Raw genomic sequence first — 17,245 nt, 5'->3', positions numbered from 1 at the left:
TTTGAATGAGCTTACATAGGACATTCTACAATTAAGGTTAGGTTAAGTATTCAATTGCAACTTATGCTCCAAGACACCGGTCCACACGGACTCACTGAAAGGTTAAGATCTTGGACACGGGACGTGATTATTTTGGAAGAGAAGTGAAGGGAGCCATGTACATCAGGGCATACGGGGGCGGCAGCGGATTCCGAAGAACTTTGACCCGCTCGGGTTGGAAAGCTTAAGAAGACCGAGTGATGTCTGTCGAAAATTTTGATTAGTCAATGAGTTGGAGTAATTCCCATACTCAAAGTATGTTTTTTTTTTTTCTATTCCAACATGTAATCACCAGACGTGGTGACGACACACTCAAGTTTTGTCAACTTATATTATGCCGCCACCAACACAGGGGACAAATACATGACAGGACAATACTCATTTACACCTGAGCGAAGTGGGGAAAGCCGTGTAAAGTGCCTTTCCCAATGGCACAAGATCGGTGGCATGTCAGGACTCGAACCCGGGACTCTAAGTTCCGAGTCGCGCACTCTGCCGCTACGCCACACGACCCCACGTTCAAAGTATGGTTGTGCTTACTTACCTGCTAGCTTTTGCATAGACAGGTAGACCTGCGTAGTTAATGCTGGGAGAGACAAAGACCTGTTTTGTGTTAAAGCCATCTGGCTTACAGGTGTCCTTGAAGTGCCCCTCCCCCTCGGACAGCGTGCGACCTTCCATGGTCTTGTCACCTACGAGGGGAGTAAGAACAGAGTAAGTGAACAAACGCTTGAAATACACTTCGGCTTTGAATCCTATCTTAAATAAAGGTAGTGAACCATATCACTTGAAGAATCGTACTACCTAAAAGCACGATGTAGCCAATATGTTAGCCAAAGTTTCGTTTTCATGGTTCATTACTACGCTCAAACAATGAGGCTAAAAAAAACTGGTGGTAATACCATGCAATAGTACTTGGGGACTTACAACAAAGAGGTCACTGACAGGGGCATTACAACGGAAATAACTAGATGAAGAAAGCGTTGGCAGTTATCAATTGTGTGGGTGTGGTCTATGATTTATGACTATCCAGCCTTACCCGGTTTGATAAGATCCCCGGTGTTAAGAATACTCTCCAGAGCGCCAACAGTTGTTCCATGGAACGCCACATGCCATTTATTAAACACATCAAGTGCTGTGGCTCTAGGAGGGACCCTAATATCGACGAATGGTGATTGTAATTTGTAATACAATTCTGATTTCATGAGCATTATAGGTGCATTTTTACCTGATTATTTCCTTAATCTCGCAAAAAAATGTCAGTGTAAAAATGACTATGCCTGTATTACACAATACTGCAGGATATCCCATATTTCAGTGCTTAAATTATGCGTAAATTGTTTGTTTTGTTAGTTTATAAATACGTCCTGTCTTTACGTATCCTTTATACCCGCATTCCACTTAGGCGGCGCTCTCATGGTGCTCTCTCCGCGACCTCAAATTGGCCAGAGCGCCAGGAAAGCGCCAAGGTTGCCATGAGAGCGCCATGAGAGCACGATGAGAGCGCCGTGAGAGCGCCATGAGAGCGCGATGAGAGCGACGTGACAGCGCCGTGAGAGCGCCGTGAGAGCGCGATGAGAGCGCGATGAGAGCGCCATTAGTGCGCGATCAGTGTACAATGAGCGCCATGGGCACCGTCACCTTGGCGATAGTAAGTCTCCATTCCACTTAGTGGGGCTCTCACTGCGCTCTCGCTGCGACCTAAAATTGTCCAGAGCGCGGAGAGAGCGCCGAACTCCACGAAAAAGTGCTCAAGTGGAATCTCTACTGCGACCTCTCTGCGCGACAAATAACTCAAATGCCAGCAACTTTTTTTTGCCGATTAACGAATCCAAAGCTCACTCAATGAATTACAGAAATAGAGACTTATGATTTATCAAGACTGGTTGTATATACATGTAACATGTAACAAACCGCGCAGGCCACTTACTTGAGTGAGAAGCGGCACCACCCCACCGGCAGTCCGTAGTCCTTTTGTGGAACACCGCGTTTGTAGTAGTCCTGGTCCCCGCGGGACATGTGACAGTTACGGCAGTAACACATGTTGAACCGATTTTCGAAAAATTCGTCTGCATTCACGAAAGTATAACAATATGTTTCAATCTCATTTACATCGCACAAAAAGTTACAGCAAATAGATATGATATTGAGAGATCTTTCTTCGTTGCAAAAATAAAAAACCTAATAATGTATCGCGTTGGAAATGCACTTTCAACGTCTTATTAGGCTTAAATTTTTCCTATGTCAATTTTTGATAGCGTGTGATAATGATTCTAAATGATCATATTACTAATATACAAAAAAGTATCAATATTATGCCCCTGTCAAATGCGAATGTATATTTGATATAACCAAAGTACCTAAACAATTTGTAAATATTAACGACGCCATTGTGTTAACAGGAATATTGTTATTTCATAGCACTTAACGTAATGTGGACAAAGACTTATACGTCTTACCTTTTAACTTTAAAGAAGTCTTGAACGTTATGCACTTCTGCATATACGGACAATCACCTAAAATTAATAAAAAACATTGTTTAGTTGTGATTCATATTAAACTTTGCCTGGAATAAAGGATATGACTTTAAACCTAAATGATAAGAATCAAAACATTTGCATCAATAACAAGAATTCGGAGATCTCATACCTCCATGAAATATATGAGTTTCTGTAAATGTTTTGATGGGTCTCATTAACTATGGCAATAATGTCGTAATTAGCATAATCTAGTTTGAATTATGGTTTTCTAAATTCAAATACCGTCACAATCCACAAAGGCGTTATGAAGTAATGCTGACTACAAATGTGTGGAAACACACACACACACACACAGACACACAGGCAGACACACACACACACACACACGCCAAAAACAATACCTCCTTTTTTCATGCAGGTAAAAACGTTAATAGTGACCACTTGACTTTCTTTGAGGTGTCTGAACATTATATCTCAAATATATGCGACTGAGTTCTACCATCCGAGCCTTCTGTAGAAAGTGACTGTATCTAAATTGATTTTAAAGGTATTATCTATCCCTGATTTTTTAAGTAAAAAAACTTAAAAGAAGTGTCTGTAATATCAAACAATGGTGGCAGGGGTAAAAAATCGATTTGGCGGAAATTTTGCACAGTGATAGTACTTGACCCACAACCCCTTAAAATAGCTTTCTTTCTGCTCCACACCGACCGTTGCCATGGTAACGGCCAAAGCATATTTTGTGGACTTTTCCCTGACTTGGGCATGTCAAAAACATAAAAATTTCCAAAGTTTAGGACACAATTACGAACAAATGCTTGAATATTACAGAAAAACAAAAACTGGGCTAAAGATACCAATTCATCTGGTTATCTAGAAGAGGTTTGAAGTTTTCAACAAATCTGTTTAAAGGGCCTGGGCAACTCTAAGACAATACTTTTGGCTAGTTAAATATCGCTATTTCTGCCCATCTTTGAAGAGCTGTAAATCTTTCTTTTTGCTTCAAATTTGAATCAGAGATATAATAATCATAAGTGCTATGAAATTTATGTTTGTAAAGTCTGGCCATTTCTTGGGTTGTCACGTGGTTGTCCTCAGAAGTAGCTTAAATTTTACATCTCAAGAAAGACATAATTTTATGTCATACCTGAATTACACTATTTGAAATCTTAAAACCAAAAATCTAATATAACTTTAAGTCATAAATGATAATTTTAATTGCCTATCAAATGGATGCCTTTGGAGGTTCGAGTCTTGTGTCGTTGCTGTGTACTTGTCCCCAGAATCAGGCCATATTCAAACATGTTATAAAATTAAAATTTTTAGCCATGTTTGTAGTTCTATTACTTACAAAGTAGGATTTTTTAAATTAAATCTTTGTATAGTAGTACATATGTATATTTTCCATCAAATGTATGCTTTTACATGTAGAAGTTGGAATCTTGTGTCATTATTTGCTGTGTACTTGTTCCTTAAAGTAGGCTATATTTTGGACATGTGTCCAAGTGCTAACAAAATGTATTGTCGTCAATCCAAATGCACAACGTAGCATCGGTGTATATTATGCTTCTTTTTACGTGCACGGTTTACACACACCTGCAGTGCTTTTCTGCAGTGTCTGCATGACATCTGTAGCCGCTTTGTTGACAGCTTCATCGTCATGTTCCTTCAGCTGGTTCAGAAGCGTCACGGCGGCTGGGTCCTTCTTTACCTCGGCTTTGATTTCAGGGTCGCGACAAAAGATCTGCAGCGCCTATTAACCATCGGCATATCAAAGTTAAAAGTATTTAAATGTATCCACCTCGGCTTTTTTTAGTAGGATTTTTGTCTTTAATGTCTATAGGGCACGGATATTGGAAGGAGGGAATCATTTTTTTGTATGGTAAAAGTTTTTACCATCCAAAAAATTAATTCAGGTCCCCATTTTTTTTTCTTTTGGGTGGTGTGTAAAGATCGGGTAAAGTGACTTTCTTAATTCTTTCTTGAGCTATGAATGTTAGGGATAAAATTCTCAAACTCCCGATCCTTCGCCCATTAGCCTATCTGCTCAGTCATTCGACGCCATGGCATTGCTACACACACACGGATGCCTGTGGTCTTACTAATGCGTTAAGTTATTAATTGAAGAACAGATTTTGATGTATCTATTCTTACACTTCAACTCGGTTGGGTGAAGGCGGCCTAGGCTGATATTCATGTTCGAGTTCGGACGTGTGTCTGCACAATTGCCACAAACATGTTTCGAACCCGAATCATGTTCCACCATGTTCGATATGACGTCATTCGAATAGAACGCGTGTTCGAATTCGGGGTCACTCGCGGTCATTTGTATGTTTCCCCTGTAAACCCGCGTTGTTACGCTTTTTATTTACGGACTATGACATAAAAGGCTTTACGCGCAGCTGAAAACAGCATAATTGATCTTTAGAGTAATCTATGTTTACGTATTATCACTTTTTTATCAAAATTTTCCGAGGCTATTTTGCATATAAGTCGATATTTTTTAACTGTGGCGACATTTTAACGAAAAATGACAGAAACATAGCTGTTTCCGTCGTTTTTGGCCCAAAAAAACAATGTAACTGTCATTTAACACAAAATAGCCTCGGACAAAAATAATAAATAGGGGGCTGGCTTTCTACTTGTAAAATATCATGATGAAAGGTGTTGTTACCGCTTGCGCGTAAAGCCATGAAGTAAACAGCTTTTTTTAAACCAAAATGTTGATTTTTAACCCAAAATTCAATGTGTTTCAAATACTACTAGAACTGTGTGAAGTTTAGTTGTGGTGCGACCAAGCTATCAAAAGTTACAGGCATATGTATGAAATACTACTCATAGTATGCCATAGGCTGCCTTAACCCAACCGAGCAAGTTCTATTCTACCATTTCCTATTCCATATCTGACAGAAAATGCACACATTTCATTTGCGATAAATGTATCCGTGAACCCATGACTACTTAATTTTCTCTCGATGACTTAAGATTGAATGCATTAACCATATCTAGACTGGGCTAAAATGCCAGTGCCAACTTTGATGTCGGATAACGTCCGACGGCTTGTAATAGGGCTACCAAACTTGATGACTTTTTCTAAGATATTGTTGCCAACAATTTCGAAGCAGTGAGATCAATTGACAATTTTTCGTGTTGCCACGGTAAGGGGTTTCTAACAGGCATGTTAATGAAATTTAAGGCTTTTATGTTAATTTACACATGCTTTCTAATGTTAATAATATCTTTTATAATTTCATGTAACTTTCATCAATAACTATGCATGATTTATGCTAATTTGAAGTCGCCAATGGCCAAAATACCAGATGGCGGACCATGTCATTAGATCAGGAACATTCTGGACATTTTCCTTAAAATTTCATCCCAACTTCAATTTTGTTTACAGAAAATATTAATTTGAACCTTTTTAATCTATTTCCAGTGTAGTTTTACGCTTTATCAAAAAAAAAAGGATTTTCGAAAATTCCATATTGACGATCCAAGAGTGCGGACAGTTTTATTATTCATTACGTCCTTTCATGACGTCACTGGTATTGCTATGGGCAACATACGATTCAGAAGATCTTAATATTCTATAATAAATTTTTTGGGAAACTTGTGCTGTAGACCATTAAGAAGAAAAACGGATTTGGGCAATAAATCACATGAATGACGACATATTACGTCATAATGATATCAAAATTTTTTATATAATTGATTATTACTAGTACATCATACTCTTAAAATTTGGCGGTCATAGGATATACCGTTCTTGAGTTCTGAGGGGGAAAAGCCAAATCTAGATACGGTTAAACCTGGTTCTTAAAAAACTCTATCTATTAAGTAACTAGTAGATATGTCACACCATCAGGGCTTGTTCTTTATCTGAATTGTCGCCATCTTGTGTCAATGCGATGAGGAGTTTCAGTGCTCCTTTCTTAGTGAGCAGTTCTTTGTCAGCGTCATTCCGAGCCAGCGCACCCAGGGCCATGGCCAGTTCCATCACGGAGTAACCGTCGGCCCTAAAAAGGGGGCGACAGAGCATAACGTAGGACTCTGAGTGGAATTAACATGATCTTGTTTGCCATTTCAAAACAATATCTATTCCTCTAAATACAGTGCATTCTCGTTGTATTACAATTTGTATGTTTGTGGTTTATTGTCAACTACACGGGAATGTAAAACCGGTGATCATCATAATTAGTAGTTATGTACCTCATGTCAGAGGAACTAAGCGCCTTATTCATGGTCCTGATGATGTAATCCGCCACGCTGTCGTCAACCTCGATCAGACTGCTGTTTCTGTCTTCCACAATGTACGCCAGGGTCAACACGGCAGGGACCTGACAGGCAGAGTTAGTAGAAATGGTTAAGTCATTGTGACCTCGGCTTTGTCCTGGGATTTTTAAGAACGTTAGTGGTCTTCAGTGGCCTTATAAACGCAACAACAAATTTTGATTTTTTTTTCGTAATAACTGAACATAATACGGTACCTGACCTTTATGCACTTGGCACTTAGATATTGGAAGTTGTATCTTATGAAGTCAAAGATAGGAAAAATGGAAAATAATAGTACAGGCTACACATACAAGGGTGCAATTCATAGGCTCAAATTAAATCCATTTTAGTCTGTAGGTTTAATAATGAAGGATAAAAACGGTTTAAGAAACAAGCTGTGAAAATTTACTATAATGATGGAATGATATAATTTTACAGAGAAGACTTACGGTACATGGTGTAGAAGAAGTGCTTTAAGTCTTGCAAGACCGACAAAATGCCTATGAGTTTAATACCATAAAACACGTAACGAAAGAGAAATCCGACCTCAAATTTGTCCATTCAGTCCCAAATTCCAGAATTGTATACGGCAAAACGTCTTTGTTATAAAAATATACATTTCTTCAGGGCTTCCAAAAAAGCCTTATCGTTTTTATTCGACACCATAAGAGGAAATAGTTTTTCATTGAGCGTTCGGCTCATACCCAAGAGGTAGCGGGTTCGAATCCTGCCCATGTCACCGATCTTGCGCCCTTGGAAAAGGCACTTTACACGACTTTCCTCACTTCACTCAGGTGTAAATGAGTACCTAGCTTCGGGTAGGGTAGGGACGTCCCTCGAAAAGGACTTTAAATGGACGTCTCGCGTTTGGGGAAAGCCACACCCCACGCACGTTAAACAACCCACCACACCTTTCGAAAAAGAGTAGGGGCATTCCGCCGTGTGCGATGGCACAAACACTTGTATAGAGTTTTTTTTTTCATTTTAAATCACCCGAATGGAGGCCTGGCGAACCTCTGTTCCGTATCAGCCACATGGTGATCACATCACCACACATGGTGATTACATCATTATCCGGACAGAGGCGTGGCGAACCCTGTGTTGTATTAAGCTAACGAAAGGGCATGTCACCTCGTAAGGGGCGGTATAACCCCGACCAATACAATTGTCGGGTCGACCGATGATGATGATGATGATGTATACCATTGAGTTTTTAGGGAATAACCTATCTACCTATCTATCGAAATTGTTATTATGATTCTGTTTTACTAGTACATCATTCTTTTAAAATTCGTGGTCATACGATATACCGTTCTTGAGTTCTGAGGGGGGGCGAATGAGCCAGCCCTCGGTCCAACGAACCCCCCTCCCCCCTAAAATACCGGTCTAGATATGGTTAAAGAACTCACCGAAAAGAGTAGGGGACATTACGCGTATGAGTGGTTCAAACCTTACAGTACGGTCTTACGCAGCTTGTATATGTACGTACATGTACAAAACTGGTGTGTCATGCCTAAAGGCGGTTTATTGGGTATGTGAAACAAACATACTTACTGTTATCAACATAATTACATGCACGCAAGGTAGGTAGAACAAAAATGCACAGGAAAATATTCACAAAAAACATATTTCCCTACGGGTGAAATACCCGTGTAACGTCCCTACTCTTCCAACTACTCTCCTATCAGTATAACTAGCAGGACTCTTACTAACTCAACCAAAATTTCTCCAAAAATCACTTAAACATCTCCAAAAATGTCTGAGAAGAAAGCTATTCAGCATGATTGTAAGTAAAAATGCCATTTTGGGAATAAAAAAATACCTTAAGCTCAAGATCTTCGACTTGCAGATAAGGCCTGATGCGGTCGACTGCCTTGACGTCTTGGAGGAAGTGTCGGTTCTCTGGTACCTTGGCACAGTTGTGCATAAGGACAATAGCAGAAAGGACCATTTGGTGGATGAGCTAAATCATGAGTAAAACATACAAGTGATGAGGATTAAACAGAAGCAGATTTGATTCATCACTAAGTACGCAACGGCAATAAAGAGTTTCCAAAATATGTAAATATTCAAGATGTTTATAATTTACGTGTGTCTTATTTGTGTATATTTGGTATGTCATGTATATTTTCTGTTTTTTTAATTGTTTAGATTAAACAGATATCGCTTGATTTATATTTCTATTTATTGTAGAATTTGGAAATCAGCTACAATCTCATATACATCATTATTTGAGATTAGTTATCCTGAATTAGACCCGAGAACTGATCGAAAATTTTGAAAGACACAATCTGTGCACATACATGGCAGTATATTTAAACCATTTACATAACGCAATGTACCAACATAGATGAATTTTCATAAAATGTTCTGGTGACGATTTAGGCTGTTAGCTTAAACCGTTATTTTTGCTTACAATATATCTGAATGCTGCTGGCAGTGCTGCAGAGCTGCTACGCTTTATAGTAAAATTTAATAGCGTCGTACCTCATGTTTGAGATCAGCGCCGTCGAAGTTGGCTAGATCCTGTGATACAATCATCAGTATGCCTGACTTGCCGAGTTCGCGGCAGAACTCGTAACTGGCATCGGAGAAATTCACCAAAAGACTCCGAACGACAGACACGCATTTTACTTGTACCTGATCACAAACACCACCGATAAACATGTGAAGATTATGTCACACAGATTTGAATCGCATTTTAGCATGGGATGTAGCCTAGCCTTAAATAGACAAACTTTAACTGCCCAACTCAAGAATCGTTTAGTGGGTCATTATCAGACTTAGTAGGTTGGTAGGTGTTGATAAGACCTAGACATGGTTATACTTTGTTCCCCTGGTGTTTTGTCATGATACTGCAGCGAAACTTCCGTTTTTTTTTGTAACTCTTGATCTGGGTCTGGGCGGTAAATATATCTTCTGCTGAAAAAGAAATTATGTGAATTTGGACCTGAAGTGGCTTGTTCTTGGACTGCAGGATCGTTAAAAAATTCAAAGGCAAAATAACTTAATAACTGGTCAACGTATTGTCGTCATGTTTGGTACATACTAGGTAGCTATAGTGATAGTTAACACGATTATATGGCGATTATGCCATTCCGTATTTATCATATAACCGATTAATTAAGAACTTCGATACATCTGTGGTGTATGATAATAGGACTATGGAACACTTTTTATTTTGTTATTGTAAACGAGAAGAACTTGGTATAATACCTGCCACATATAAATGGTTGCGAATATCATTGAAAAATCGATAAGAAAAATGTATACTTCAGAAGGTTTCGTTGAAGAGATTCATCAGTCACGTATAGTACAAGTTCAGTAAGATAATTCTTTCAATCAGTGACTATTAAATCCTAAGGTTCAGAAGGTTTGAAATCATTTGGCAAAGGTGCGAGGACGAATTTATTGAAGTTCTATCCATACGTTCCATTTACGGTAGCTATTTCTTTAATTTGGTTTATGCCGAATTTTTCATTACATGCTTAATAAACATTAAAGATTTTATTTTTAATAAACACACACACACACACACACACACACACACACACACACCTGTGACTCGGTGTGTTTGCCTTTCATCAGGAACTTCAGGTAGTCCGTCAGGGCACGAGCACCTCCGATATTAGTGAGGTAGTCCGCCATGAGTTTACGTTCTGCCTTTTTTCGAAACCTCCTGTATGGGCCGACCAAAGCTTCCTCAAGTGTGTCTTTGATAGTTGAGATTGACTCTCCATTCCTTATCATTTTAAAAATAGTAATGAATGTCAATGCATGGTTTATTTTACATTTCACTCACATATATCTCATTTGCAGTCCTAAGACTTATACAATATATTACTAAAGGTTAAAAGATTTAATTCCACAACAAATTCATTGCACTCTAACACACCAAAACTACAATGCATGTACAGTCAAAGTATGCAAGATATAATAAAATCCCAATGTAGGCATCTAAAAGTATTCCTTAATCATCAAGTACCTGTTGGACTTCACCATAGAGATGACCTTGCTCATCTTGGGGATCAGCTCGTGCAATTTCTCTCGGCGTTTCTCAGATGAGAGCGTCTTTAAGGCCCTTGGAGAATCTTCTGCACCTATATTGGCGGACCACAATAGGGTTTAACGTTTGCGTAATCACTATCCGAGCGCGTCCTAGCACGATGGTCAGATTTGGGCCCAAAAGTCCCACTCCGCTACTATGGAGATCGAATCCCCCGAACCCGCGAATCTTGTTCGATATGACGTCATTCGAATAGAGCGGGCGTTCGATCTGGGGTTACCCGCGGTCATTTACAGTAAAGCCGCTACAACCGGCTACTTCAAGCCCTTTTTTACTTGGGAACCACGGAACAGGAAAAATCCACCTTTCCACAAATATGAACCGTTTTCAAAACATTACATCTATGCCGTGATTTTATTGTGGATATGTAACATGTAACGAAGCTACTGCCGTCATCGTGGGTGACCTTGAAGGTCGGAATTCTTGTTGACGCTGTTATAAAATCCAGGTTCCCATATCCAAGTGGCACAGCATGCGTGCAAACATGGTATTTTAACCACTCTCAAAAATCGTTCAAATTACCTCATTGAGGTCTTGTTTGGAAGAGGAACGATTTCCGCAGATTTCTGTCTTAGGGATTTTTTTAAATATGGCCGCGATTATGAATTATCGGTATTCAAAGTTAAAGCACTGCGATTTTAGCTCTTCTTTTGACTGTAAGTCGAGTTTTAGTTAAAAAATAAAAAAATCCTAAGACAGAAAGTTTGAATTTACTGTAATATTTCAAAAAATCCAAAAATTTAACCTTATTTTCAATTTTCGGGGCCTCTTAAAATCAGTTGTTTGGTTCTCGTGAACCCTTTTTGAAATCCGAAATTGATCTCATTTGGAAGCAAATGTACACAAAGTGGAGCAAAGGCAGTGCAAGAAAAACATTTGAGGTAAACAAAATCACTTATTACATTTTATTTTGACGAGTATTTACTCTCCAATTACTTTTGTTTATTTTCAAATTTTACCCGTTGCCCCCGGGCCGGCCCGGGACTCCCGCGCGGCCACGTTCGAACACGTTCTGTAACCCGATACCTCCCTAGTAATGCGACTTTTAGCCTAGCAACCGACCGCCGTGTCCAGCAAATGTATGCTTTTACATGTAGAAGTTGGAATCTTGTGTCATTATTTGCTGTGTACTTGTTCCTTAAAGTAGGCTATATTTTGGACATGTGTCCAAGTGCTAACAAAATGTATTGTCGTCAATCCAAATGCACAACGTAGCATTGGTGTATATTATGCTACGTTTTACGTGCACGGTTTACACACACCTGCAGTGCTTTTCTGCAGTGTCTGCATGACATCTGTAGCCGCCTTTTTGACAGCCTCGTCGTCATGTTCCATCAGCTGGTTCAGAATCGTCACTGAGGCTGGGTTCTTCTTCACCTCGGCTTTGATTTCAGGGTCGCGACAAAAGATCTGCAGCGCCTATTAACCATCGGCATATCAAAGTTAAAAGTATTTAAATGTATCCACCTCGGCTTTTTTCAGTAGGATTTTTGTCTTTAATGTCTATAGGGCACGGATATTGGAAGGAGGGAGTCATTTTTTTTTGTATGGTAAAAGCGAAAGGAAAGGTGCTTTTACCATACAAAAAAATTATTTCAGGTCCCCATTTTTTTTTCTTTTGGGTGGTGTGTAAAGATCGGGGTAAGTGCCTTTCTCAATTCTTTCTTTAGCTATGTATGTTTGGGATAAAATTCGCGAACTCCCGATCCATTGCCCATTAGCCTAGCTGCTCAGTCATCCATGGCATTGCTACACACACAGATGCTGGTGGTCTTACTAATGTGTTAAGTTATCAATTGAAGAACAGATTTTGATGCATCTATTCTCACACTCCAAGTTCTATTCTACCATTTTCTATTCCATATCTGACAGAAAATTCACACTTTTCATTCGCGATAAATGTATTCGTGAACCCATGACTACTTAATTTTCTCTCGATGACTTAAGATTGAATGCATTAACCATATCTAGACTGGGCTAAAAGTACCAGTGCCAACTTTGATGTCGGATAACGTCCGACGGCTTGTGATAGGGCTACCAAACTTAATGACTTTTTCTAAGATATTGTTGCCAACAATTTCAAAGCAGTGAGATTAATTGACAATTTTTCGTGTTGCCATGGTAAGGGGTTTCTAACAGGCATGTTAATGAAATTTGAGACTTTTATGTTAATTTACACATGCTTTCTAATGTTGATAATATCTTTTATAATTTCATGTAACTTTCATCAATAACTATGCATGATTTATGCTAATTTGAAGTCGCCAATGGCCAAAATACCAGATGGCGGACCATGTCATTAGATCATGAACATTCTGGACATTTTCCTTAAAATTTCATCCCAACTTCAATTTTGTTTACAGAAAATATTGATTTGAACATTTTTAATCTATTTCCAGTGTAGTTTTACGCTTTATCAAAAAAAAAAGGATTTTCGAAAATTCCATATTGACGATCCAAGATTGCGGACAGTTTTATTATTCATTACGTCCTTTCATGACGTCACTGGTATTGCTATGGGCAACATACGATTCAGAAGATCTTAATATTCTATCATAAAATTTTTTTTGAAACTTGTGCTGTATACCATTAAAAAGAAAAACGGTTTTGGGCAATAAATCACATGAATGACGACATATTACGTCATAATGATATCAAAATTATTGATATAATTGATTATTACTAGTACATCATACTCTTAAAATTTGGCGGTCATAGGATATACCGTTCTTGAGTTCTGAGGGGGAAAAGCCAAATCTAGATACGGTTAAACCTGGTTCTTAAAAAACTCTATCTATTAAGTAACTAGTAGATATGTCACACCATCAGGGCTTGTTCTTTATCTGAATTGTCACCATCTTGTGTCAATGCGATGAGCAGCTCCAGTGCTCCTTTCTTAGTGAGCAGTTCTTTGTTAGCGTCATTCCGAGCCAGCGCACCCAGGGCCATGGCCAGTTCCATCACGGAGTAACCGTCGGCCCTAAAAAAGGGGCGACAGAGCATAACGTAGGACTCTGAGTGGAATTAACATGATCTTGTTTGCCATTTCAAAACAATATCTATTCCTCTAAATACAGTGCATTCTCGTTGTAACTTGTATTACAATTTGTATGTTTGTGGTTTATTGTCAACTACACGGAAATGTAAAACCGGTGATCATCATCATAATTAGTAGTTATGTACCTCATGTCAGAGGAACTGAGCGCCTTGTTCATGGTCCTGATGATGTAATCCGCCACGCTGTCGTCAACCTCGATCAGACTGCTGTTTCTGTCTTCCACAATGTACGCCAGGGTCAACACGGCAGGGACCTGACAGGCAGAGTTAGTAGAAATGGTTAAGTCATTGTGACCTAGGCTTTGTCCTGGGATTTTGAAGAACGTTAGTGGTCTTCAATGGCCTCATACACGCAACAACAAATTTTATTTATTTTTTTTCATAATAACTGAACATAATACGGTACCTTACCTTTATGCACTTGGCACTTAGATATTGGAAGTTGTATCATATGAAGTCAAAGTTAGGAAAATGGAAAATAATAGTACTTTCCTCACTTCACTCAGGTGTAAATGAGTACCTAGCTTCGGGTAGGGTAGGGACGTCCCTACGACGACGACTTTAAATGGACGTCTCGCGTTTGGGGAAAGCCACACCCCACACACGTTAAACAACCCACCACACCTTTCGAAAAAGGGTAGGGGCATTCCGCCGTGTGCGATGGCACAAACACTTGTATAGAGTTTTTTTTTTCATTTTAAATCACCCGAATGGAGGCCTGGCGAACCTCTGTTCCGTATCAACCACATGGTGATCACATCACCACACATGGTGATTACATCATTATCCGGACAGAGGCGTGGCGAACCCTGTGTTGTATTAAGCTAACGAAAGGGCATGTCACCTCGTAAGGGGCGGTATAACCCCGACCAATACGATTGTCGGGTCGACCGATGATGATGATGATGATGTATACCATTGAGTTTTTAGGGAATAACCTATCTACCTATCTATCGAAATTGGTATTACTCCGTGAAGGAGGTCAGGACCTCCGGACGGAGTGTTGTGAACGGCTGATTTTTCATGTTCGCAGTCAAAACACTGGGTTCTCTTTGTGTAATCGGCACGCAATTTTATACGCCGTCTGCGGGCATGCCCGTGTTGATGCACGAATGTGTATTTTTGCCGTTGCTGCTTTCGCGGTCAATGTAATATTGCAGACGCACCCCTACAATTACGAGGCGAATTGGAATGGTCCAGAAAAATGCGTTGTTTGGAATAGCAGTGGGGGGTGGAACTTCATGCAGATACGGGGTGGTTTTGATAAGTGGTTACAGATGTTTTTGCCCATGCTTAAGAGATGCCAAGTTTTTTGGAAGATGTTCGCAGCCAAAACGCATTCTTCCGTACGTCGCATTTCTGTGTAATTTCGCATGTGGTGTGGCATTATGTCCGGGATGATGCACGTCTTTTTATTTTTACCGTAGCTGTTTTGATATTGGAGTAAATGGTTATTTTCGAAACATCCCTACTTTTACAATCCTGTGGAATAGGCCGTAGGTTTAGGCAGTTGTCTGGTAGCAGAGGTTCTCTAAGCAGATATCCCGGGTATCTGACCGGCGGCAGTAACACTCGCGTGGTGGCCGCGACTGGCCTGTTCCAGTCGCGCTTAATAAGTAACAGACACGGTAAGACGGTTGGGGCTGTCTTCGTTAATAAAGGGTCTGCATGCCCTTTTTCGTTAACCGCTATGGGCTATTTTAATTTACCGTTAATCGTTGCCGACCCGCTCTAATTCAACGTTAAGCGTTATCAGTATATCCCTCGTGAAGCGTTATGGGTCGTTTTAATTACCTTCGCCAAGAAGGTTATGTTTTCAGTAGCGTTTGTCTGTCTGTCTGTCTGTTTGTCTGTCTGTCTGTCTGTGAACAGCATAAGTCAAGAAGCTTAATATGGATTGTCATGAAACTTGGTATGTGGGTAGGTCTTGGTGAGACCTAGAAATGATTAGATTTTGAATAAATAAATAAATAAATAAATAAATAAATGGTTTTTATTATCCAAACAGTACCCGTGCAGTCGCAGCCTTTAACGGCTGAATTGATGCAGGGTATCACATAATCAATACAAATCACAACAATTACAACAATCAAATAATACACATGATACACATATTTGTCGCAAGGGTCTGTGCGGCTGCCATTCGGCGCCACAAGGTGACCTCAATACGACTTTCCCCAACCGAAGTTAGGTGCCCATTCACACCTGGGCGGGTGGAGTGAGGAAAGTCGTGTAAAGTGCCTTTCCCAAGGGCACAACGTCGGGGCGCATGTTCAGACATGTATCGGGTACGACTCGGAATCGAACCCGGGTCTCCCGGTTCATAGTCGATTGCTCTATCCACTACACCACCCGACGCCGACTGAAATAACGTCATTTGCATGGATTATATCAGTTGATCATATTCTCCACCCAATGAATTTTGGGCCCCCTGGCGGCTTTCTTGGTACTGCAGCAGAATTTCCGGTTTTGATATCTCGCGATCTAGACATGCTAGGGTCACGAATTTTGGTTGGTAGATAGCTCTTGGGGTAGGGAAGATGTGACCTGAGTTTAGACCCCCTAGCAGGTTGTTCTGGAACTGCAGGAGCGTTTCTTGAAAAATCTCAGAAGGTTGATAACTCAAGAACCGGTTGACGGATTGTCATGATTTTTTGTATGTAGGTAGATGAAGTGATGCTTGACATAATCAGATGACAATTATGCAAATCAGGAGCTAATTTGCATAATTAATGAGGAAATTCTATAAATCTGATTCGTTCGATAATAGGACTATGAAACACTTGTGACATGTAATTGAGAACAAGAAAAACATCTGAGGATATAGATTGTGTAAATGAAGACATAATTTGCATAATTAATGGGAAATTGTTATAATTTCATAGTTGTAATTGCTAGGAATTTCATACTTGCCGCATTTGGAAGTTAAGTGAAGGTGAACATCAATGAAGATAATTTATTCACATGATAACCTTATTTGCATAATTTATGAGGAAGTGCTAGAATAGCTTATTTTATTAAGATAAGGCTGCCATTGGGTGGAGAATATGATCAACTGATATAATCCATGCAAATGACGCTCTTATTTGCGAAATCAATTATTAAAATTGTATAATTCGTTAACCGCAAGGGTTAACATCATTTGGCGAAGGTATGAGATCGTGGAACTCTTGTTCAACATAAAACGTTATTTGTCATCCTGAATTCAGCCTTAAGCGTTAATGAATAATTCTTCGTTACGACTAATTTTGCCTATCAAAGTGCAGGAAAATGCGTCATTGAAGGTTTGAAAATACAAAATTTCCCGGGGGAGAATGCCCCCGGACCCCCC

General features: G+C 39.6%; 1 protein-coding gene across 1 annotated transcript in view; it reads right to left on the bottom strand.

Moving 5' to 3' along the window:
- The window catches only part of LOC109464151, a 53,853-nt gene that overhangs the window by 1,692 nt on the left and 34,916 nt on the right, over positions 1-17,245 (bottom strand). Inside the window, exons 9-19 of the mRNA XM_019761089.1 lie at positions 10,777-10,891; positions 10,350-10,533; positions 9,279-9,431; positions 8,614-8,754; positions 6,729-6,856; positions 6,379-6,535; positions 4,116-4,272; positions 2,499-2,555; positions 1,970-2,108; positions 1,079-1,194; positions 584-731 (exon numbers count right to left, since the gene is read on the bottom strand). Of these exons, the coding sequence (XP_019616648.1) occupies positions 584-731; positions 1,079-1,194; positions 1,970-2,108; positions 2,499-2,555; positions 4,116-4,272; positions 6,379-6,535; positions 6,729-6,856; positions 8,614-8,754; positions 9,279-9,431; positions 10,350-10,533; positions 10,777-10,891 (1,495 nt within the window). The remainder of the gene's footprint in view (positions 1-583; positions 732-1,078; positions 1,195-1,969; positions 2,109-2,498; positions 2,556-4,115; positions 4,273-6,378; positions 6,536-6,728; positions 6,857-8,613; positions 8,755-9,278; positions 9,432-10,349; positions 10,534-10,776; positions 10,892-17,245) is intronic.

Source organism: Branchiostoma belcheri, unplaced genomic scaffold (assembly GCF_001625305.1).
Source record: "Branchiostoma belcheri isolate BF01 breed outbred unplaced genomic scaffold, Haploidv18h27 scaffold133, whole genome shotgun sequence".
NCBI lineage: Eukaryota > Metazoa > Chordata > Leptocardii > Amphioxiformes > Branchiostomatidae > Branchiostoma > Branchiostoma belcheri.
The sequence above is the reverse complement of the archived record's forward strand: the minus strand, read 5'-3'. Positions and strand labels throughout refer to the sequence as shown.